This window comes from Xenopus laevis, chromosome 9_10S (genome assembly GCF_017654675.1).
Source record: "Xenopus laevis strain J_2021 chromosome 9_10S, Xenopus_laevis_v10.1, whole genome shotgun sequence".
NCBI classification, from domain to species: domain Eukaryota; kingdom Metazoa; phylum Chordata; class Amphibia; order Anura; family Pipidae; genus Xenopus; species Xenopus laevis.
Window position 1 is genome coordinate 100,479,721 of NC_054388.1, and position 25,292 is coordinate 100,505,012.

The window sequence follows — 25,292 nt, forward strand, 5'->3', positions numbered from 1 at the left end:
AAAAGTCATGTGTTTTTTAATTGAATAAAATGTTTGTGCAACAATAATCTCATTATAAAAAAATAAATAAAAAAACCTTTATTTTAACCCTGCCAATTCTTTTCTCTCAGCAGTACCATGCCGCTTTGTTGCTGCCAGACTGACGGAATGTTTGGTAACACGGCCAACGCATGGTCATAAGTGGTCATTAATGGTTTTAGGGTCCTTCACCCAACAGTAAATAAAAATATATATACTTAAAAACATCTTATAAAAGCCCAAAACCCCTCAGAGAAGTGCAGATTTGTTTTTTTTTTCTTCAAAATCCAAAAAAGTTCTATATACAGGGCAACCATTAAATGATAAGAGTGCAATCTTCATTGCTTTGCCCCCAAGCAGCAATTTGCTATCACAGGCAATTTTAGGCTTGGAACCCTCAAGAACATCAGAGACATCAGAAAGTCTCAGGAACTTTGCACCCAGTGATAGTAGGTCTGGAACTGCCTCTCGGGGGAGCACTTCTTCATGGCTTGGTATGTATGGAGAAGCAAATGTGGGAACCGGGAAGTGAAATATGACACAAATTCATCAGGGATGGAACCCAGGGTTTCTCGGACATCAGCCGGCAGCTCATGGTAATGGTGTTTCTGAAGAAGAAAAGATGAAGTAGAAAAAAGTATTACGGCAACTCCTAAGATGCAACAGGACAAACTAGAGAAGACAAGAGTCATTTACTATAGAACAGGCAGGGTGTAAAATGCAATAAATGTCTGTAATTTGCCATGTTTTTGTACTCTGTACCCTTGACCTACAAAGAAGAGGAATTGCCAGGACCCTATGCTTTAAAACTGATCACAAAGACATGCATTCTTCTGATGAATACAATGCAGTCTGCATTTGGTGATGATGAATTCATGAGAGGTGGACAGGGGGAGGCACACAGGCATCATGCTACCCACCTGTACCCCAACTCACAGCATGGGCCTCGGCAAGATCATGTACTTACCTCCTGCCCTATATTAGAGCACAGCAATACCCCAGACAGACGTTCTCTTCAATGAACACTAAGGGACTTACTTTTGTCACCCTTATTGCTCTAGCAATTCCGTTTGTGTCCAACTAAAGGACCCCTTAGGTGTAAGAGGGCTAGAAACTTAAATTAAGCCAATTATCTCCAACCAGTGGCTCACGAGTAACATGTTGCTCACCAACCCTTCGGATGTTGCTCCCAGTGGCCTCAAAGCAGGTGCTTATTTTAGAATTCTGGGCTTGGGGGGGGGAAGTTTTGGTTGTATAAAAACCAGATGTACTGTCAAACAGAGCCTCCTGTAGGCTGGCAGTCCACATAGGGGCTATTAAATAGCCAATCACAGCCCTTATTTGGCACCCCTGGAACATTTTGGATGCTCGTGTTGCTCCCCAATAATTTTTGCATTTGAATCTGGCTCACTGGTAATAAAAGGTTGGGGACCCCTGAATTAAATGAGAAGGAATAGCATTTTACACTGGGGGTGCCAAAAGTTAGGCACCCCCCAAGTGACTACTTTTACTTACCTGACACACCAGGCTGGCACTCCTATCAGCAGAAAACAGCCCCGGCCCATGGTTCTTCTAGTGACCACCATGGAAAGATCCTCTTCCTGCTTCTTTGGGTCTTCTTGAAGTTGCGCATGCACAGTAGAGCAAAAAGCCAGACTTTGACGAAAAAGCTCTACTGCACATGCGTCTGCCCTGGGAAATTTAAAAACCGATGAAGCAGGAAGAGGATCTCTCCGTGGCGCTCACCAGAAAAACCCCGGACAGGTGCGGTTTCTGCTGATCGGAGCACCGGCCCGGGGTGTCAGATAAGTAAAAATAGTCACTTGGGGGTGCCTAACTTTTGCCACCCTAATTGTAAAATGCTTTTCCTTCTCCTTTAAGCAAACAGCACGATAGGTTCTACATAACCCTTTCATCAAAACAACCCACCTTGTTCCTCATGGCTCTGAGAAGATCCCTCACAGAATTTCCTCTGTAGGACCTGAATTTTCTGAGATCTAAAGATGAAAAGAATTGAATACATAATTGTGAAGCAGAAAATATGACCTATTTTGCTGTCTTTTTTAGTTGTGTCTGGCAGTACCTGTCTGGAGTGGGACAGATATGTGCAAACGCCAATTTACTCGGACAACAGGACGAGCATCTGACTCCAGGGCGACCACAATAGGGCTCTCCACGGGTTCCTTCTCAATGCGGTCGCTTACATCCTAAAGGAGAACATGGTTTAACATACGCAGACTGATGTGTGCAATGCAAGGAATAACAGTATTTGGGCAGTAAGAAACAGGTACAGAGCACGTCATCAAAGGGAAAGAGCAAGAAGAGATTAGGGAAGTTTTCAGGAGCTTCTGGCCAAGTGGCATGCTCAGGACCTGGGGTTTTCCAAATAAAGGTTCTTTCTGTAATTTGGATCGATACTGTCATGGGAAATTTTTTTTTTTCCCAAAATGCATCAGTTAATAGTTCTGTTCCAGCAGATTTCTGCACTGAAATCCATTTTTCAAAGGAGCAAACAGATTTTTTTTTATATTTAATTTTGAAATCTGACATTGGGATAGACATACTGTCAGTTTCCCAGCTGCCCCCAGTCATGTGACTTGTGCTCTGATAAACTCCAGTCACTCTTTACTGCTGCACTGCAAGTTGGAGTGAGAACACCCTCCATCAGCAGAACAATGGGAAGGTAACCAGATAACAGTTCCCTGGTAGATCTAAGAACAGCAATCAATAGTAAAAGTGCATGTCCCACTGCGACTCCTTCAGTTACATTGAGTAGGAGAAACAATAGCCAGTCCGAAAGCAGTTCCATAGTGGAGCACTGGCGTTATCTGAAATCACATGACCAGGCAAAATGACCTGAGATGGCGCCTACACACCAATATTACAAATAAAAAAATACACTTATTGTTTCAGGAATACAATTTTACATGGTAGAGTGAATTATTCCCAGTGTAAACAGTGTAATTTAGAAATAAAAAATACACCATAAATATCATAATAGAATCCCTTTAAGTCTACTAGAAAATCATATAAACATTAAATAACCCCAATAGGCTGGTTTTGCTTCCAATACGGATTAATTATATCTTAGTTGGGATCAAGTACAAGAAATTGTTTTATAATTACAGAGGAAAAGGAAGTCATTAAACAAAACAAACATATTTATGTTATTTGTTGTTGATTATTTATGATTACATTGGAGTCTATGGGAGTTGGCATTCCTAGATTTGTGGAGCTTTCTGGATTATGGATTTCTGGATTCCCATACCTGTATTAACACCTGCAACTCATGTGTGACATGAGCTGGACAGAGCAAAGACCCTAACAAAGCTTCGGGGTATGATTGGTCATAAAGTCTTCTGTTACCTGAAAGAATTGTAAGCGCTTTGCTGGTGTCCAAAAGAATGGATGTATGAGGACATTCTGGGAAGAGGGTCGCAGCAAAGGGTCACTGTTGATCATCATTTCAACCAGGCGACGTGCCACCACATTCTCTGCAGAAAGAAACAGACATTATCGTTATAGGGCAGATTTATTCAAGTGTGAAATCAGAGATCACCACAATAAAATTCCTCCACTCTCTATTCATTTTTAGAGGTGTGTTAATGTTCACCATTTATTGAATAAATAAGCTTCTAAAACTCGGATGGGAAAGAATAAAGAGTGGAGCCTTGGCCTTGGCTGGTATTTTACTGGATAGGATGGAGAAATACTGGCCAGGTGGCAACCCTAGCCCCAATGCATAATCCCAAGCAACTCACCATGTGTATCGTCCTGGAGTTTAGGAAGGCTGTAAGATCCACTCAGGATATTGCTCTGCCTTCTCAAATTATCCCCAAATGGATGCTGTCCCTTGGAAAGGACATAGTAAAACACACACCCTGCTGAGAATATGTCCACTGCCGCTGTCTGTTAAAAGCAGTTCAATGGGGTCAGTGCAAGTTACAATTTATTATTTATAATATATTATTTATAAAGCCACAAACTTATTCCATAGTGCTGAACAATAGCACTAGTTACTAGTATATATATATATATATATATATATATATATATATATATATATATATATATATATATATATATATATATATATATATATATATATATATATATATATATATATATATATATATATATATGTGTGTGTATATATATATATATATATATATATATATATATATGTGTGTGTACAAAAGTCGAGTGGAGCACTTAACCTGTCCGCGACTTAGTCCACTTACATGGACAAATTATACATACAACAAAAAAGTCCATCTATCTATCTATCTATCTATCTATCATCTATCTATCTATCTATCTCTCATCTATCTATCTATCTATCTATCTATCTATCTATATATATACTTACTGGGTTTTGCTTGGGTCTGTCCCGCAGGACTTCTGGAGCGATCCATCCCTCCGTGCCGGGGATACCAGAGCGCAGGCTGAAACTGTTCCGTCCAACACTCAGCTTCTTGCACAGGCCAAAGTCTGAGATAAGTGCTCGCACCTTGCCGTGGGCACTGGGGTAGGAGATGAGGATGTTGCATGGCTTGAGGTCTCTGTGCACTGCGACAAATAAGGCCACAGGCAGTATTGAAAAGTAGAAATTTCAATATTAAAAAAAAACACCAATTCCATTCCTACTAAATTATTTTAAGCCTACTGTCTAAAGCTGGCCATATACAGTATGTCATATTTTGTATGCTTTTCAGTAAATGTATTGTGGCCAAATGATCACAACCAATATCTATTATGTCGGATGTGGGTCACTTCGCTGGGCAGGTATAAAAATGTCATCTGCTAATAAACCATGTCAGCAGATATAGAAATCAAGAACAGTGATAGTTTCTCTTGCTGCTGTTCCAATAATTTCGATTTAAAGTGCTTTAAGCAGGTGCCAGCAACCAGGCCCGGACTGGCAATCTGTGGGTTCTGGCAAATGCCAGAGGGGCTGCTATAAGGTGCCATAGAAAGTCAGTATTTAGTGGGCTGGTGGGGGTCTGTTTGGGCCTCTGTGTACTTGGAATGCAAGGGCCTAATTTGATCCCCAGTCCAGACCTGGGATGTACTACTGCTTTTATACAGTTAGAAGTGGTACCATGGATGGTGTTATGCTAATACTTACTTTCTGCACATCTAGACAATTTCAAGTGCACCCCAGCTATACCACAAGACATTTTGGGCAGGGGCCATAAAATTAAAAAGAGCCAATGACTGATGTTAACTACAGAAGTCAAATACCGCATGTGTCACATGACCGGCACTTCCACTAGTGCTAGGTGTTTGGCATATAGTTCTGATGCAAGAAATAGACTTCATCAAGTGGTAAGAACTGATGCATGTGGTTCCACTGATATCCAAGGAGAATGACTGAGTTGAGCCAATCAAAAGACATTTGCATAATGATAAACAGAAAGGGGGAATGTTCTGTGCACCCAGAGAACTACACCCTTATATTTTACCGTCTATTCATGGGAAAATAAATGGAAGATAAACTGTGCAGGTAATAAAGGAAAATCTTAATTTAAAGATTAGCAAACCGATATACATATGCCTGTATGTCTTATAGTCTCTCACCAATATTAAGGGAGTGTAAGTGGGCGAGTCCAGACATGGTCTGATGCAGAAGCGTTACCGAATCTAGGCCAGATCGATGGAATTCGGGGTTCTTTATGTACTGTAGGAGGAAATGCAATGAATAGGATTATTATCATGCTTGCTGACAGCTGCACAAATCTTGTAATTTACACACACACACACATGTGAACCCATTATCCAGAATATTATGGGAAGAAGTTATGGGAAGGCCACAGAGTCCCTTAGCAAATAATTCTGTTATTTTAAAATAATTTTCCTTTTCTCTGTAGTAATAAAACAGTAACTTGTAAGCTGCAAGGATCCATATTGGTGGCAAAACAATTATCTTAGCTTTATTAAATGATTATTGGTACCCCTAATGCAGCAGTGCCCATACTTTACTAATGCGACATCTACCATTACTGATGTTGTCTCATTACAATCTACATCCATGAAAGCAGTGTTAGTATTCTGTTCCATGGCAAATATTACTTTAATATTGTTTTATGAGAACATTTATATTACTATATATAACAATTATTTCTAATGTAACTTAATAAACATCTGAATGAAAAGCATGAAATAGGAGGGTGATATAGACAAGCTGTTTGCTGACTTGAGTCTTGAGATCTACTGATCACCAACAAGGTCTACTGGTATATCCCGATCTACCTTTTGGGCACCCCTGCCTTAATGTATGGTGATTAAAATTACTGAAAGACCCCTTACCTTACCCAGGTCCCAAGCATTTTGGCTAAAAGATCCTATACCAGTATATGCAGACACAGAGCCACGTTAAGCATCTTGTCCCTCCCCAACCTGTCAGAGTTCTCTAAGGCACTCCTACTAAGTAAATATTACCTTTCCATGGTACCAGCATACATGCAACGAGGAGCCTCCCCATGCCATGTAGAATACCTGCTATCCTATAACAGTGTCTCCACAATTCCGCTATTCTCTAGTGTTAAGGTGGCCATAGACTCAAAGATCCACTCGTTTGGTGACATCGCCAAACGGGTCGGTTAAAAATCAAACCTTCCCGATCGAAGGTCGGTCGGTTTTATAATCAAACCTTCCCGATCGATATCGTGGCCAGATATCGACCAGGAAGACCCATCGGAAGCCCCCATACACGGGCAGATAAGCTGTCAAATCGGTCCAAACGACATATATCGGCAGCTTTATCTGCCCGTGTATGGCCACCTTTACTCTGCCCAGGATACCAACCCGCCATTACTCCAATTCTACCTGCTGCTCTCCAAAACCATAGTTCTAGCTCAACCAGTTTCTTAGACTCAAGTGCTTTTTGTGGTTCTATACAATGGTTTATCATTCCATATGACTATATATCAGGCCTTCTTCAAATCCCGGAACCCTGGGGTGGTTGCCACCCTTTGTAATTATGCTTTCTAGCTTTAACAACCCTCGTCCCACTAACGTGGCTCCCACAATACTTATGTGGCTTCCTCACCTCCTGCAGGGTGGCCGCACACAGCTCCAGTGCAATATAACAGAATAGTTTGTCACTATCAGTGCAATAGTAGCGAATAACATTTGGGTGCTCGTCAGATTCCCGCAGCAACTGAACCTCTCGGTCTGCAAGTATGAAGCTCTCCGACAGAATCCTCTTCACTGCCACTGCTCTGTCATCAAATGTGCCTCTGCCAACAAAAAAGTTCTCTTAGTTCCCCATCTAATATATATACTGTATGTAGCAGAACAGACAAATATCTGCAGCAATAGGAATAGACTACATTTGTGATACAGCAATGATCTTTCATGCCATATGGAACCATTTCATCACATTGGTGGCACTCTGGATAAATATATATTCATGTATGTATGCTACTTTGCTTGGGTGCATGAACCACTTTTTGACTTCTGTGGCCATCTCTTTCAAGGCAGTGGCTGCTAATTATGTGTACCTCCTTGCCAGAAAAACAAGAGAATCACAAAACCCCCCACAAATAGAAATAATTTCAGTTTTCTGCAGAAAGTTTCCATATAATAATATACAGTCATGAACTTCCTGTAAAAATTAGGGATGCACCGAATCCAGGATTCAGCCTTTTTCAGCAGGATTCAAATTTGGGTGAATCCTTCTGCTCGGCCAAACTGAATCCGAATACTAATCCTAATTTGCATATGCAGAAAACTGAAATTATTTCTATTTTGTGGGGGGTTTTGTGATTCTCTTGTTTTTCTGGCATATGCAAATTAGGGGCGGGAGGGAAATCACATGACTTTTTGTCACAAAAGAAGGAACTAATTTGCACATGCAAATTAGGATTCGGGGTCGGTATTCAGCTGAATCTTTCGCGAAGGATTTGGGGGTTCAGCCAAATCCAAAATAGTGGATTCGGTGCATCCCTAGTAAAAATAGAAAAAATGTGATAAAATACCTTTCTTTTTAAATATTGTATGAATTTCACTTTGTTGTCCTTGTGGCATCAAATATTTATATATTTCACAAAAGATGGTACATTAATCTTTACATTAACAAAATATTACATCACCTAAGCACCATCTAAGCACTACTAGACCTCCAAACAAAAACATTTATTGGCTGTCAAAAAGTACACCAGTATTCCAGACAGACTGACAGAGAAGAGGCTGTGATAGTAACGAATCAAGCATTCACTGATTGGTTATCGTTTACAGTTCAGTACTGTATCTGTACTACACTGAATGTCTATAGATTGAATGAGTATTGAGTAAGCTGCCTTAGTACTAGATTTAGGCTTCACTGTGTTACTAAGTGTTGAAAAGAAAGGAAGAATTCACTCACCGAAATACACAGGTCCCACCAGCACCATGACCCAAAACATCTTTAGGGGAAAAGGAGATTTTCCCCACTCGGATCTCATCAGCATCACTGGCTGCAGGTAAAGAACACCGGACTGTCACTTTAAGTGAAATCTCATTGCATATTAAGACATGTAATTTTTTAATATCAGTTGCTGCCCTTTATGTTTGTGTACTATATTTGTTAACAAAATTTATATCTGCTGGAGGCCATTACACCGTTCCCTGCACTGGTTAATAATGTGGCTCATTAACTGCCTTGTGACACTGAATAATTATTTGGTTTTTTTTATACAGTTACTGGCCCTGGCGAGCTGAGGAAAGTGTTACTGCTTTAAGACAATAATTCTGATGTTGCTTGGCTAGAGCTCCCACCATGCAGCCCCATGGTTATCCTTGAACAACTGCTGGGCAGCATGGTGGCTCAGTGGTTAGCAATGTTGCCCTGTAGCACCAGGGTCCCAACAGCATGGAGGTTGTATGTTGTATCATTTTAAATTTGGTAGATCAGTTAAAAGCTAATTAATTATTTGTGGAATACTTCCCCGTGTTGCTGGGCAATGTCTTTTGGGACCAGGCGGGACTGGAAATCTGAGGATTCTGGCAAATGCCAGAGGGTCTGGGCCTGTGGGGATGTTTGTGTCTCTGTTTTAGGGCGTGTTTTGACTCTGGACCTGACTGGGACCCAGTGTTTAGGACCCCACCCGCTCCTCCCTTACCCGGTGCTGAGCACTCACCTTCTGACTCCACACTCTCTTTCCTTAGTTTTCTGGTGCCGTTAGCTTGTACTTCATCCAGCTTCCCACTTGACCTGCTGCCACTGCTCCGATGACTGTCCTGATCTTCTGAAAAAAACAATGTCTGGGCTGAACTAGAATTCCTCGGAGATGGTGGAACCTCTGGCGCCAGGTTCTGCTGGTTCTGAAAAAGCTGCAGTTTCTTTTCCAGTTCTTTCTGCAACTCTTGCTGCTGCCGACGCTGCTGCTCCTGCATCTGAAGCACCCATGGGTATTAGAGCAAGTACTTACATACTTGGGCAACCTATACAGCTGTAACAATGCAAGCCTACTTCTCAGTATCAGTAGGGTTTAGAAAATATAACGGTCGCATGGATCCCCTGCATTAGCTTCACCAACTATACACTGGGATAACATTTTTTGAAGTGCTCATCTTTCTCTCACCTTGGGATAGGTGAATGCAAAAAGGACCCAGCCTCCCAAGAGCAGGGTGAAGATGATCCCAAGGAGAACATTCATAACTGAAGAGTCGATAGGTACCATGTTCATTTCTTCCTTGTTTGTATCCACCTTTATACGTCTCTCTGTATCCCCTTGAGAGAGCCCATCCTGATTCTGAGGAGTCAGAAACTGGAGAAAAGTAGACAAAATAACAATGGTGGGCAAATAACATAGTAACAGTAAGTTAGGTTGAAAAAAGACACACTTCCATCAAGTTCAACCTTTTAAGTCTATATATAACCTGCCTAACTGCTCGTTGATGCAGAGGAAGGCAAAAAAAATCTGAAGCCTCTCCAATTGCCTCAGAGGGGGGGAAAATTCCTTACTGAAATATATATCATAAATAATAATAATATATGATAAAGGACCATTGTACATATCACAAAACATAATGGGTTAACAAAATCTGTAGAAGCCTTTTTTGGCACGGTCACCAAATGAGCCGATCTGAACCCACTGGGCCAAATTGGAATGATCTGACTAGTTGGCCCACTAGCCAAAGATCAGATCACAATGGGGAAGTAGGAAGTGCACAACCACGTAACTAGTAGGCATTATTTAACCCAATACACATATGAAAAATAACTTTTCTTATGAGTATCTCTGTCCCGACATCTTACATCATCAAAGAGTGTTCTTGGTGTAGATCCTCTGATAATTGTCTCCGTGTCCCTCCGCAAGGTCTCAGGGAATGCCCGGAGCATGGTTGTATGAACAACAGGTGGTAATTCATGGTGACCTGAGTTGAACAGGTATTGGTGGTTAGTAAAGGAGTTAAGATAAAAGCTTCTCATTCATTTTTATCAGCATAATGTGGATTTGGTCCTAAGTGGATAATGGTAAAAACCAAGACCAGAAGTAATATCCAAAGGCTTATCCCAGGGTTTGTAGCCTAAAGATGAAAGGCTCCGACAAGGTTTGCAAGACAAGACCTAAGCACGTGGATGACCAATGGATAGGTGCAGTCACTTAATGCATGAATCATTTAAAAGCAGGTCTGTGCAATAGAAGACGTTTGGCTAATAACAAACAGTGGAAATAGTAGCTGCTACTTGAAGCTGGTTAGAATATTCTCTTCCATGGCAAGTCATTGTTTATGGATATAGGAAACAATCACAACTATGTACAACAAGTAGCAGCCATTAATCTTAAAGAGTTGCAGGAGATTTGCCCTTCCCAGTATCATTGGCTTTGGACTCTTACCTATGAGTAACCACTGGTGTGCTGAGATTACGCTACCCTGCGGGTACCGGACATCTGTATTGGATGTCACGTCAAACTTTGTAGATTCTTTCAGTGTGACATCCTGAGTCGTGGGTCCATCCACCCGGGCTAGAGTGATACCACGGGGCTAGGGAAAGAGGAACACAGAACAATAAAGAATTTCTGTCATAACATAATGGTATTTGAGTAATAAGATAACAATAAACCCTAAATCTATTTTTTTCCATACTGTCGATCAGGTTCAGCCCCCTCCAAATGAACCCCAATGCATATATACCTATCTATACACTCTATATAATAAGTTACATACCATTATAACTGATGACACTAAACACTGTTTATATAGTGAATAAAGCACCCCCTCTTGTAAAATATAAGGATATTATAAGTTACCAAGGAGTTTCATGACCATATAAAAACTCCGAGGTAACTTCTAATATCCTCATATTTTACAACTGGGGGTACTTTATTTATTATAATACACAAATTTCAGTGAGTCATGTGACAGAAATGACATCAGAACTCAGCGTTTATAACTGATGAAATCAGAACTCACCGTTTATAAGGATATAATTTACAAGATATTCATAGCTTTTGTGTATTATAAGGATATAATTTACAGGACATTCATATTATATATTTATATTTATGATTGGGAATTAGACAGGATTTAGATCTGGGAGGCATGGGAAAAACTGAAATATCTCACATATCCGCTAAATCATTGACTAGCAATGAGAGCTCTAGAACTGATGTGGATTGAGCCTGTAGCATTTGATTGGTTCTTACCACAAGAGCGACTCCCTCGTGAATCATAGAACTGGTTGCATAGAATCCCGTCACGTGTTTCCCAACATACAGTGATGGCCTGAATACCAATAACATATAGAAAGGCATTATTAAATAAACCCATATAATTCTAGGCCTAAATGACATAATCCATCCCAATCCTATGATCACATTATTACAGACACATCAAAGTTGAGTCATTTTCTGATGACCACATTTACTGCCTACTGAGGTCTTTGGCTAACTAGTATTTCCAACTGATATTTCGTCAAGTCCCAGTCAGATATGGATTGGGAAAATGACCCATATACAGGATAATATGTTTCCAAAATGGGCAAGAAAGGTTTAGCTGCATTCAATGGCTGCCTGTGTAAGGGGAGTCCCATCTATCTATCTCTGAAACTATTGGGCCTCTCTCTCTTTCTCTGGAGGAATTTAGGAGATAAAAACACCCAACCAATTATTTATTATTATTGCGGTGTTTATACAAATGGCCTGTAGATATCACTGTGCCCAGACTTATACTGTGCATACTTCATGACAGCTTAAAAGTGAAAGTTACTGTTGTGTAATGGCTGCATGAGAGCCTGCTAATAAAGCACTGTTATACTCTACTCATCCTTGGCTACCCAAAACAAAACAGGTATGCCTACTTACAGCAGATGGGTTTTGGTGCTGCTCAGCTGCTGCACCGCTTGGTAGTTCCATTTAATGAGACGGATGTCATGGGAATGAAAGGTCAGGTAGCGAAGGGTTTCTGAGGCCACATTAAGATGTGGGATACGCCGCAGGCTGTCCTGGTGCCACATAAAGAGTCCAACGACGGGCGAGCCATAATTCTGCATCCACAGCACCTCCCCACTGTCCCGGTCAGCTGTAACCAGCTGTCCGTCCCCAGTTGAGGTGAAGTGAGCCATCTCTGTTATGGAAGAGCAGTTAACTGTTACTTCCTGCATTGTGCCATGTGACATATCCCATATTTATTAAAGGTAAGGAGGTGAATCATCACAGAAGAGAACTCCAGAAGTCTATACAAATGAATAGGGTTGTGAAGTATTTCTCTGATAGTGGTTAGTTGTCTCTCCACCCTTTGATTAAAGGAACAGTAACACTCATTTTTAATGAGTTTCATTAAAAATAATGAATATATAATGTACTGTTGTGCTGCATTGTTAAAACTGACATGCTTGCTTCAGAAACTCTACAATAGTTTATATATATATATATATATATATATATATATATATATATAAAAGACTGTGTAGTCATGGGGGCAACCATTTGAATTTGAAAAAGGAGCAAAGGCACAGGATACACAGCAGATAACTGCTCCAATGGGATCCTTTAAACCTTGTCCGTTATCCATTGTGTATCCTGCGATTGAATGGCTGCCTCCACGGCTACAGAGAAGCTTGTTTATATAAACTATAGTTGTGTTGAAGCAAACACACCAGTTTTACCAGTGCAGCACAACAGTACTTTATATTGTCATTCCTTTAAGACACGTTCAGTTTTTGGTGTTGCTGTTCCTTTAAGCTGAATATGTCCTGTATCCTTCATTCCCAGCAGCACTCACTGTAGTCGTATGATTCGTCACACATCGGGGCAGAGTAGTCGTGGAAAGTGGCATTCCAGCGCAGCTCTCGAGACTTTGTGTCATACATTGTGATCATGTACTCTGCACAAACAACACAACTAGATTAGTCATTCTGAAATTCCATTTGTAAACATCCCTGCTTTATTTAGTTTTCTTTCTTCTTCCCCTTCCTACAATGCAGTGGTGTCACATGTTTTCAGTACAAGCCCCCTGTACCTTTCGTAGGCGCCCCCTAAGCACAAGAAATGGGCACAACTATAGGAAAATATTGGTGTTATTTGGTCATTCAATCTAAGAACATCTAGACAGCAAATACACCTTCACCCCAAACAATGGGTTTTTAGGTGTATCTAGGCCATTGACTCCATTTACAAGAGACGTGTAAGACTGAGGCCCATGTAGAACTCACGTGTGCGTCCAATGTACAGAAGAGGGGAAGATGGACACAGGCCTTCAGAAGACTCTGTGGACAGAGTTGTCTGCTTCTCTCCTGAGTTGGGATCCACAACAAACCATGCATCTTGCTTTTTCCCTAGGGTAACAAACAGAAACAGTGTTCTGACTCAGGAAAATGCCAGTGATATTACAATGATATCATAAACAAGAGTAACTGAGACATAGTACAACTACAATAATCTTTGTCTTAAAGGAGAATTAAACCCTAAAAATGAATATGGTAAAAATACCATATTTTATGTACTGAACTTATTGCACGAGGCTAAAGTTTGAGCTTGTCAATAGCAGCAATGATCCAGGACTTCAAACTTGTCACAGGGGGTCACCATCTTGGAAAGTGTCTGTGACACTCACATGCTCAGTGGGCTCTGAGCAGCTGTTGAGAAGCTAAGCTTAGGGGTTGTCACTAATTATCCAGCAGAAAATGAGGTTGGTCTGTAATATAAGCTGATGCTACAGGGCTGATTATTAAATTCTGATGCTAATTGCACTGGTTTCTGTGCTGCCATGTAGTAATTATCTGTATTAATTACTAATCAGCCTTATATTGTGACATTTCTATTCTATGTGTACTGTATATTGTGAGTGGGTTCCAAAGCTCAGTAAGTGACAGCAGCACAGAGCATGTGCAGCGAATCAGCAGAAAAGAAGATGGGGAGCTACTGGGGCATCTTTGGAGACACAGATCTTTACTGTTGAAGGGCTGTGGTTGCCTTGGGCTGGTACAGAATCACAAAACATAATGTACAACATGTCTAGCTACTTTTTTAGTTAAGCTTTAGTTCTCCTTTAATACTTGTGGAATTTAGGAGCCTGGGTCAAACAGGCCATAGAAGTATAAACTGATATTTCAGCACTGAAAATTATTATCGGCTTGGTCCCTAAGTAAAGCCAAAATTAATTAATTAACCGCTCACCCAGCGCAGAGTAGGACCCAGGTGTAGAAACCCTGGGTCTATCGTTGGAGGGTGCAATTTCACTCAGTGCACAGCATACAAATCACGAACACAGCAATCTTAGTAAAGATGAAGACTCACCGAATTCACAGAGTGGCCCGGGTGCAGCGCCCCGAACCCGTATCTGCATTGATATTACTCCCCCAGCTACGGGTTCGGGGCGCTGCACCCGGGCCACTCTGTGAATTCGGTGAGTCTTCATCTTTACTGCTATCTGCATTGATATTACTCCCCCAGCTACGGGTTCGGGGCGCTGCACCCGGGCCACTCTGTGAATTCGGTGAGTCTTCATCTTTACTGCTATCTGCATTGATATTTCAGCACTGTCAGGCATCGGATACATTTAAAATTGCTCCTGTTGCAATTCTTACTAATAATTAAAAGGCAGTTGGTAACTGAAGTCTAAAGCTGGCCATACAAATAAAGATTCTCCCATCTAGCTAACAATATAACCAGACAAAGTAGGCTGATCCAATCAACAATAGATTGCAAAGGGAGCCTAGTAGTGTAGTGTCATCAGCAGATGGGCTTATGTTAAAGTGGACCTGTCACCCAGACACAAAAATCTGTATAATAAAAGTTATTTTCAAATTAAACATGAAATCCAATTTCTATTTTTTATTAAAGCATTCATAGCTGTTGTAAACTCATTTAAAAATCTCAGCTGTCAATCAAATATTGTCTGACACTCTTCTATGCCCTGGACATAGAGGCGTGGCAGACAATTACTTTCACTTTCCATTTAGCACTTCCTAGATGTCACTGCTCTTCCCACATTCCCCTTTCTCTTTACCATTTAATTGTGTAGCCAGGGCATGGGGATGGACATCAGGTCACCCATTCTGGTGCACAAACAAGATTCTGAGATGATACAAGGCTTGTCTTAATAACAGTGTCCACAAAATGGCTCCTGCCTGCTTGCTATAATTATGAATGACCAGACTGAAGGAAACAAGATTCAAATAATTTGTATAGTGTAATTAAAGTTCATTTTGCTTGACTAATGTGATAAAATTGGATTTTGAAAAAATTTTTTGGGTGACAGGTCCCCTTTAAATCAAACCAATGAAATAATGCAGTGATACGCAACTGCCAGCCCAGGGGTTGAATGCAGCCCTTTGGTGCTCTGCTGTGACCCTCATATTGTTTTCACAAAACAAAAATGTAATATTCACCCCTTCTGAGTAGTCAGTGAGGCCCCTGAATGTTCCATGTGACCCCAGATTCACCTGTATATGCTTACCTGTATATAAGATTCCATCGGAGCTGCGGCAGGGAGAAGACTGGACTAACTCTTGGATAGTGAATGGTAATTTCTAAAGGAAAAAGGCAAATAAAACGTCACTATAGTTCCCAATAGATCTCAATGGCACTGCAGGATTCTTTATAAAACTCGTTCTCTCTTTGACACTGCCTGCACTGATACCCCCAGACAATATCCATGTCCCCAAGAACTCAGCCTTTTTGGAATGTTTTCAGACTAATATAAGTATTGCCATTGATGTCATTTAAAGGCACAGTCACACAAAAAAAGGACACCCTTTTAAAGTAATTAAATATAATACACTGTTGCTCCATATTGGTAAAAGTTATGTGTTGGCTTTAGAAACACTACTATAGTTTATGTAAATAGGCTGCTGTGTAGCCATATGGGCAGACATTCAAGCTGAAAAAGGAGAAAAGGCACAGGGTACTTGGTAGATAACAGATACGTTCTGCAATAGAATACAATGGGATTCTACAAAGTGCATCTGTTATCCGCTATGTGACCTGAGCCTTCAACGGCTGCCCCCATAGCCACACAGCAGATTGTTTATATGAACTATAGTAGTGTTTCTGAATCCAAGTTTTACTAGAGCAGGGAAAGAGTACATTATATTTTAATTACATTAATACACTTTTATTTTTTGGTGTTGCTGTTCCTTTAATCAACTACTCCCTTAGAGCAATGACACAGAGCTACCAGAAGCAGCAACTTGTTGTGGCTACAAAATGCCACAAATATACCCTACCATAGATAATACAGAGAATTGCCTCTGCTAAAACATATGTAGTGTCTTAGCAGATACAATTATCACTATTCTCTATTTTGTAGCAGTGACAAGTAGCTGCATGTTTCATCGCCCTTAAATTCATACTGTAATTATGTTTCACCTATTTAACCCCATAACCCCATCTTATCATTAACCGTTAGTTGTTTCTTTTCATTTAAATTCTTAGCCTAACTAAATATTCAAAAAAATGCATGCTCTTTAAGTAAAAAATATTGTTTATATTGTCAGTTTTAACTATGAAAAACTTTTTTTTTAACTTTTACCCCATAACATGGAATTTGTATTATATATAAGACTAAATGTCTTCTAACTGAGCTGGCCAATAGAAAAGGCCCTAATTAATGACTTATACAACCGATGTGTTGAATTGTGATTGGTTTTAAGTATTGGGAGGGTCTATATGAGATGGTATATAAGTATCTGGGACATGTGTCCCATTAGTGCTTGCCTATGACTAAGTGCTAGGTAAGCATGAAACGTGTCAGGCTCCATGTGGGGTGTTTTTTTATTAAATATGGTCTAATAAACAATATTTTTTACTTAAAGATCATGCATTTTTAAAAAATTTTTTGAATAATATGTTATACCTTTGTTTGGTCACTAGAGGATTCTAGTATGCCAGTAATGGTTATCCATTTTATTTATAGTTCTAGGATCTAGCTGTTGATTAACCTAACTAATGCCAAGCCTGTCTTTGCAGCTGTTCTGGCTCTCTTTGTCATTTCACAACGGTACAACCGCCTCCAACTCCCCACACCTTGGCTGAGACTGACCAATGAATACAGTCCAAGGCAGTGATGTCATGTGATTACTTAGACTCATGGACTCTGAGATTGTCAGAACTGGTGTAACCCGTTTGCAGAATTTGACCAATGGAAGTGCATTATTTAAAGTATAAGAAAACTACTGACTCTGGGTAACTGTATGGCAGGGATAATAAGGGCAATAATTTATGACAGATTCCCTTTATAGAGCCACAGAATAGCAGCATCAGCAGTTATACAGTGCTTTCCAGGTACCACATTTCCTCTGACACATACATGTTTCATCAGTCATTGAATTAATATGTGTTTCCCTGGTTATCTGTGGTCTCATTTCTATTTACTTACCATGAGTCCTTCCTTGTTTCTCCCTCCTAGGATGTACAAGCTGCCATCACTGGGGTCCGGCAGAAATGCTGGCCTGGGGGACAAGACATAAAACTCAGGTCACAAATGCACTTACTGATTCCAACACCTCCCAGCTACAAACAGCATGTAAATAGCACTTGCTTTTTACCCAACCCTTAGGTATACCCATGCAAAGCAACTAGGGCTCTTAAAGGAGAATTAAAGCTTAACTGAAGAAGTAGGCTAGAAATGCTGTACGTTATGTTTTGGGTTTCTGTACCAGCCCAAGGCCCTTCAGCAGTAAAGATCTGTGTCTCCAAAGATGCCCATGCCCCAGTAGCTCCCCATCTTCTTTTCTACTGATTCACTGCACATGCTCTGTGCTGCTGTCACTTACTGAGCTTAGGGACCCACTCACAATATACAGTACACATAGAATAGAAATGTCACAATATAAGGCTGATTAGTAATTAATACAGATAATTACTACATGGCAGCACAGAAACCAGTGCAATTAGCATCAGAATCTAATAATCAGCCCTGTAGCATCAGCTTATATTCCAGACCAACCTCATTTTCTGCTGGATAATTAGTGACGAGCCCTAAGCTTAGCTTCTCAACAGCCAATCAGAGCCCACTGAGCATGTGAGTGTCACAGACACTTTCCAAGATGGTGACCCCCTGTGACAAGTTTGAAGTCCTGGATCGTTGCTGTTATTGACAAGTTGAAACTTTAGGCTGGTGCAATAAGTTCAGTATATAAAATATGGCATTTTTAGCCACATTCATTTTTAGGGATCCCCCCCCCCAATAATGTATTGGAATCACCTTTAAGTGATTTTGGCACTTACTCTGACACATACAGTGGAACTTGAATAACCGGATCTGAAACAGAACAAATTGAAGTACAATTACATCACTCTTGTGTCACTGGCAATCAAAAGGTTTAAACAGAGATGCTTAAATAAAGGAATGAATCAGTAGCTCCATAACCTGCTGACACATTTGTGTAAATATTATAATAGCAGCCAGTGCAATTTGTTTGTCTGCACAAGAAATAACAGGTGTAAAACTGGCAGCTGGGGCTCTTCTTGGCTAGAGGAATGCTGGGATACTCTTGATATGCTCTGTTTTCCTATATATATATATATATATATATGTCAGTACAGTTTATTGTACAGGTATGAGGCCTGTTATCCAGAATGCTTGGGACCTGGGGTTTTCCAGATAACGGATATTTTGGTAATTTGGATCTTCATACCTTAAAAGAGAAGGAAAGCTACTGAAGCAGTTTATTGCCAATAGATTGGCCACAACAGTACAAACTATAATACTATATTTATTCTGCAAAATGCTTTACCATACCTGAGTAAACAGCTCTAGAAACTCTCTCCGTTTGTTTATGATATCAGCTGCCATATTAGCTTGGTGTGACATCACTTCCTGCCTAAGTCTCTCCCTGCTCACTCATAGCTCTGGGCTCAGATTACAGCAGGGAGGGAAAGGAGCATACTGAGCATGCTCAAGCCCTAGCCTGGAGATTTATGCTGAAAATAGAAAGTCTGATACAGAAGTCTTTGTATACACAATAGAAGGAAAGAAATTACGTGTTTCTTTTGACAGAGGACTCAGAGCAGCATTACGTTGAGGGTTTACTGGTGTATTTATATAGACCTTTCTGATAAAGCTTACTTAATTTTAGCCTTTCCTTCTCCTTTAAGTCTACTAGAAAATCATGTAAATATGAATTAAACCCAATAGACTAGTTTTGCCTCCAATAAGGATGAATTATTAGTCATTACCGAGAAAAAGGAAATATTACATTAATAAATAATAACAATTTTCATTATTTGGATAAAATGGGTCTATGGGAGACAGCCTTTCTGTAATTCGTAGCTTTATGGATAATGGGTTTGCAGATAACGGATCCCATACCTGTAATATATAAAGATATAAAAACACTATCCATTCAGGCTCACTAGGATTGCTGTTTAATGCCCCTAGAATCTAGAATAAGCACTTACCATCTTTCAGAGTCCACAGCACATTCCCACTCCGCTTGCTGACAGCATGGAGGTTCCCATCCAACGTAGACACGAACAGCAGGGACTCTGGAAGAGAAACAGAAGCCCCAGCATCACACTGGGAGAGAGAGAGGCAACAATGAGATTTTGAACAGCAGTATTATAACGTGCCCCATGCACAGAGTCACACGGGATTCTGGTGACATACAGAGACACAGGGAATACAGTAGCCCAATAGAACACAATGGGTAAAGGGCTGCACTGAGTATCAAGTGACATTAACTGCCACCGAGTGATCCCAGATATAAGTTCATATACAATTAGGACAAATAGCAAGCTACATTTCCCATAGTTAAATTACAATAGCATCAGTACAACACAGGCATTAACTCCAGCAGAAGCCATACACCACTGGGAACTTAGTCACAGGAAGTTGATTCTAAATACTTATCCTGTAGTTCTCCAGTGGTTGTTACACTTCGACTCCCAGCATGCCCTGTCAGATGGTGGATGTAGGTTGGAGATTCCGGATATTCTTTACTTTGCTGACAATTGCTGGTCTGTGGAACTACCGCTTGCACTTAAAGGGTTGGTTCACTAACTTTTAGTATGTTATAGAATGGCCATTTCCAAGTTTTTCAATTGGTCTTCATTATTTATTTTTTATAGTTTTTTATTTAATTTCTACTTGCATATCATTGCCTACCCAAGCTGAAGGTCTGTGGCTTGAGCACCTGGACCCCCATTTGTTTTGGGTAATATAACCCCCATCTTTACTATCCTCAACACAATGATTTTCACGAATCTGCACACACACTGTTCTCTGTAGTCAGGGACGTGGCCCCTCTTTTTAATGTTATACCACCAACAAGATCAACGTTTCGGGAAGGTTTAACTTCCCTTCATCAGGATACAATCTCAAGTGTAACACACACCTTTATGTGCATAGCCCCGCCTTTTCTCCCACAATCCAATATTCACAATGCACCCAGAATTTTTTAATCCATTGGTCATACAAATTCAAAAAATCCCTCAAATAGAGTGTAAGTCCAATTTGAAACATTGATCTTGTTGGTGGTATAACATTAAAGGGATCCTGTCATGGGAAAACATGTTTTTTTCAAAACGCATCAGTTAATAGTGCTACTCCAGCAGAATTCTGCACTGAAATCCATTTCTCAAAAGAGCAAACAGATTTTTTTTATTCAATTTTGAAATCTGACAAGGGGCTAGACATTTTGTCAATTTCCCAGCTGCCCCATGTCATGTGACTTGTGCCTGCACTTTAGGAGAGAAATGCTTTCTGGCAGGCTGCTTTTTTTCCTTCTCAATGTAACTGAATGTGTCTCAGTGGGACATGGGTTTTTACTATTGAGTGTTGTTCTTAGATCTACCATGCAGCTGTTATCTTGTGTTAGGGAGCTGTTATCTGGTTACCTTCCCATTGTTCTTTTGTTTGGCTGCTGGGGGGGGGGGAGGGAGGGGGTGATATCACTCCAACTTGCAGTACAGCAGTAAAGAGTGATTAAGAGCACAAGTCACATGACTGGGGGCAGCTGGGAAATTGACAATATGTCTAGCCCCATGTCAGATTTCAAAATTGAATATAAAAAAATCTGTTTGCTCTTTTCAGAAATGGATTTCAGTACAGAATTCTGCTGGAGCAGCACTATTAACTGATTCATTTTGAAAAAAAATTTTATTCCCATGACAGTATCCCTTTAAAAAGAGGGGCCACGTCCCCGACTGCAGAGAACAGTGTGTGTGCAGATTTGTGAATTTACTACACACAGGTCAAATCACAGAGCAGCAGAGCTGAACTACAGAACATGCAGCTGGACACAAAGGGGTACATTTATCAAAGAGTGAAGTTAGAGATCGTCACAGTCTTCTAGAGTGAAATTCCGCCACTCTCCATTCATTTCTATGGGATTTTGAAAGGCGTATTTATCAAAGTATGAATTTTAACCCATTGATAAACTCTTTTAAAAATCCCATAGAAATGAATGGAGAGTGACAGAATTTCAGGACTGTGGCGACCTCAAACTTCCCTCTTTGATAAATATACCCCAAAGAGAGATGTACAGTCACTTGACAGTCCAATAGCTGCCTGGAAAAATCCCTATAACCCCTCCCGAATCCTGTGACCTGTCTCTGATTGTATCCAGAGGATTCCAGTCGCACACAAAGGGGGCTAATCCCATACAATTAGCAGTGCTGCACTGCTGATACACTTACTGTACATATATCATAGTACAGATCACTTCCACCCGTCTGCAGTCAGGGCAGCCCTAATAATGATATAATACACAAAAGCCATGAATATCCTGTAAATTATATCCTTATAAACGGTGAGTAGTGATGTCATCAGTTATAAACGGTGAGTAGTGATGTAATTTCTGTCACATGACTCACTAAAACTTGTGTATTATAATAAATAAAGTACCCCCAGTTGTAAAATATGAGGATATTAGAAGTTACCTCGGAGTTCCATGACCTGTATAAAAACACTCGGCCTTCGGCCTCGTGTTTTTATATGGTCATGAAACTCCTCGGTAACTAATAATATCCTTATATTTTACAAGAGGGGGTACTTTATTCACTATATAATATGGAGAAAAACACCAGGACAAACCCCCTCTGATAATCATTTTTATTTTCTATTCTTTTGAATAGATTGAACTATCTATCTGGAAAAAAACATTCCCAAGATATTTTCTAAATGTGTCTATGTGGTGTCTCAAAGGTGGGTTGTGTGGTTGTGCTTGTTTATTCTTATACTAAACACAGGCACAGCCCGCCACAAACCATAACTACATCTATATGTACATACATATGTACATACATATGATGATAACTGGGGGGGACAAGAAACCTTGTCTGCTAGGAGTCTGTGGTTATTCCAGATACAAAACTGCACACCTCCCAACATTTTTGAAATAGAAAGAGAGCAGCAATTTTTGACCATGCCCATTTTGTGGCAACACCCCCTAATTATATTCATTTTACATGAACGTTTGAACACATTTCTGTGGTTTTTATATTATTACAGTTTTGCTAATGAAGGTGAACTGCCCTTTAAGCTGCAAGTCACAGTTTCCCCAAGAGACCTGCTTGTCTTAAATTGTTACAACTGCTTCTTTGCTTATCTTTTACTGTTACAAAAGTATTCACGTTCAACTGCAACGTATTCTGAGCTCTCTGCCAAAAGCCAATTAAGTTGGAATTTTGTATCTTTTTCTGGCTGTTCAGCGCAGGAGATAAAAAAGGATTTTGAGCTTTATTCACTATTTTAAACACACTGCTACAGATGGGGTCATTTGAAAGCTGGAAAGAAGAAGGCAAATAATTTAAAACCGAATAAAAAGGAAACATGAAGACCAATTGAAAAGTTGTTTAGAATCAGCCATTCTATAACATACTAAAAGTTAAAGGGGAACTATCGTGAAAATGAAAAATTAATATAAGTTTCCTCATACTGAAGTAAGAAACTTTCTAAATACAATCAATTATAAATTCTGCATTGTTTCTGAAATAATCAAGTTCATACTGACTATCCCTCTCTCAGCATCTGTTTCTCTTCATTCTGTATTCATGCAGCAGTTGGGTGTCAGATGAATGATCCAATGTATCTTATAGGGGGGCTCCCTTTCCTAGCAGATGTATTAGAGCTCACTCATATAACTAATTCCAGTACAAATAAAATCTAACAAAAAAACTGCCTTTTGCACAAATTCTGCATGTAGAGAGACAGGATTACTGATGATTTTAATAGAGTGAGCTCTAATACAAATTCTAGGCAAATTGAGCCCCTCTATAAGATATACAGGTATAGGATCCAGTATCCGGGAACCCGTTATCCAGAAAGCTCCGAATTACAGATAGGCCATCTCCCATAGAGTCAATTTTATCCAAATAATATAAATTTGTAATCTAAAATTTCCTTTTTTCTCTGTAATAAAACAGTAGCTTGTACTTGATCCAAACGAAGATTTAAGTAATCCTTATTGGAAGCAAAATCAGCCTATTTGGTTTATTTAATGTTTACATGATTTAACGTATGACAATCCAAATTACAGAAAGATCCCTTATCCGGAAAACCCCAGGTCCTGGGCATTCTGGATAACAGGCCCCATACCTGTATAGGATCATTCATCTGACACCCAACTCCTGAATGAAGAGAAACAGATGCTGAGAGAGGAACAGTGAAGATCAACTTTGATTATTTCAGAAACGATACAGAATTTTTAATTGATTGTATTTTGAAAGTTTCTTGTTTCAGTATGCTGAAGCTAATATTAATCATTTTCATGATAGTTCCTTAAAGGCGAACCACCCCTTTAGGGCTCTTACTGACGAGCGTTTTTACCTACGCTCCCCTGTGTTCCGGGGAGCGCAGGAATAGACGCATTACATTTTTTCCAATGGGGCTGTACTCACACAGGCGCGTGTAGACGCCGAACGCAGGAAAAATGCAGCATGTTGCGTCTCAACCTGCGTTCGGCGGCTACACGCGCCTGTGTGAGTACAGCCCCATTGGAAAAAATGTCATGCAACTATTCCTGTGCTCCCCTGCGGCTGAACGCAGAAAAACGGAATGCAGGGGAGCGCAGGGGAGCGCAGTTAAAAACGCTCGTCAGTAAGAGCCCTTAATGTGAATATTGGCCACCACACCTTTCTCACTAATTGAGGGAGGAGGGTTTGGTATTAATAAAAGTTAATCTCAGATAACAATACTCTTGCAGGAAAAGCAATTAGGATAAAGGGTGGGGCTTACCTGTAGCAGGTGTGCTGAGAAGAAGGCGATGGTCAGCCAGAGAAAGGGAGGTGAGGCTAAAGATGAAGCCATATTCTTGGGTGCTTGTCACCAGCAAACTGGGTGCCTCTAGGTCTTCTCATCCTCTCTTTTGTCAGACATAGATGTTGGGGGGTCCCTCCTTCTCTAATGTCCCTCCATGTCACCTATAGCAATTATATCAGCCCCCGAACATCTATTCTATTACTGTTTCGAGTGCTAGCTCTGTGACCAAGTCAGTCTCTATAAAAGGCACCCTAATATCAAGTGTATCAAAGAGACTGCCACACAGCTTTGCCAATCAATATAAAACAGCTGACAGATAAGTCCAGATGATCTCCTTCCACTTCCAGTAAGGGAATGTAAATGCTATGAAAGAATGGATAACGCCATAAGTCCAAGAGTAGCCCTCAATAAAGCTTGCCCCAGATCACTGTCCGCTGTATCGTCCGTTGCTTCCGGGTACGAGGCGGAACAATAATATATGTCCACCTGTAGGACTCCAGAGGCTTCTCGGGTTGTGCTGACAGGACAGTATCCAATCGCAGCCGGCCTCACGCCGCTGCAGCCAATGGCGAGGCGGAAAGGGGCGTGGCTCGCTGGGACCAGGAAACAGGGGGTGTGTTGTCATTGGACACGTGGAGGTG

General features: G+C 40.4%; 1 protein-coding gene across 1 annotated transcript; it reads right to left on the reverse strand.

Moving 5' to 3' along the window:
• ern2.S (endoplasmic reticulum to nucleus signaling 2 S homeolog) lies at window positions 1-25,044 on the reverse strand. The gene is given in 22 exon segments (NM_001092180.1): window positions 1-626; window positions 1,948-2,015; window positions 2,102-2,225; window positions 3,385-3,512; window positions 3,780-3,927; window positions 4,388-4,587; window positions 5,599-5,698; window positions 7,070-7,259; window positions 8,387-8,477; window positions 9,141-9,396; window positions 9,585-9,770; window positions 10,262-10,380; window positions 10,845-10,992; window positions 11,655-11,733; window positions 12,312-12,573; window positions 13,231-13,332; window positions 13,661-13,783; window positions 15,907-15,979; window positions 17,827-17,899; window positions 18,678-18,711; window positions 19,851-19,968; window positions 24,628-25,044. Coding segments are annotated over 22 exon segments (2,877 nt in total). The 5' UTR covers window positions 24,700-25,044; the 3' UTR covers window positions 1-443.
• Between the last annotated feature and the right edge of the window lie 248 nt (window positions 25,045-25,292).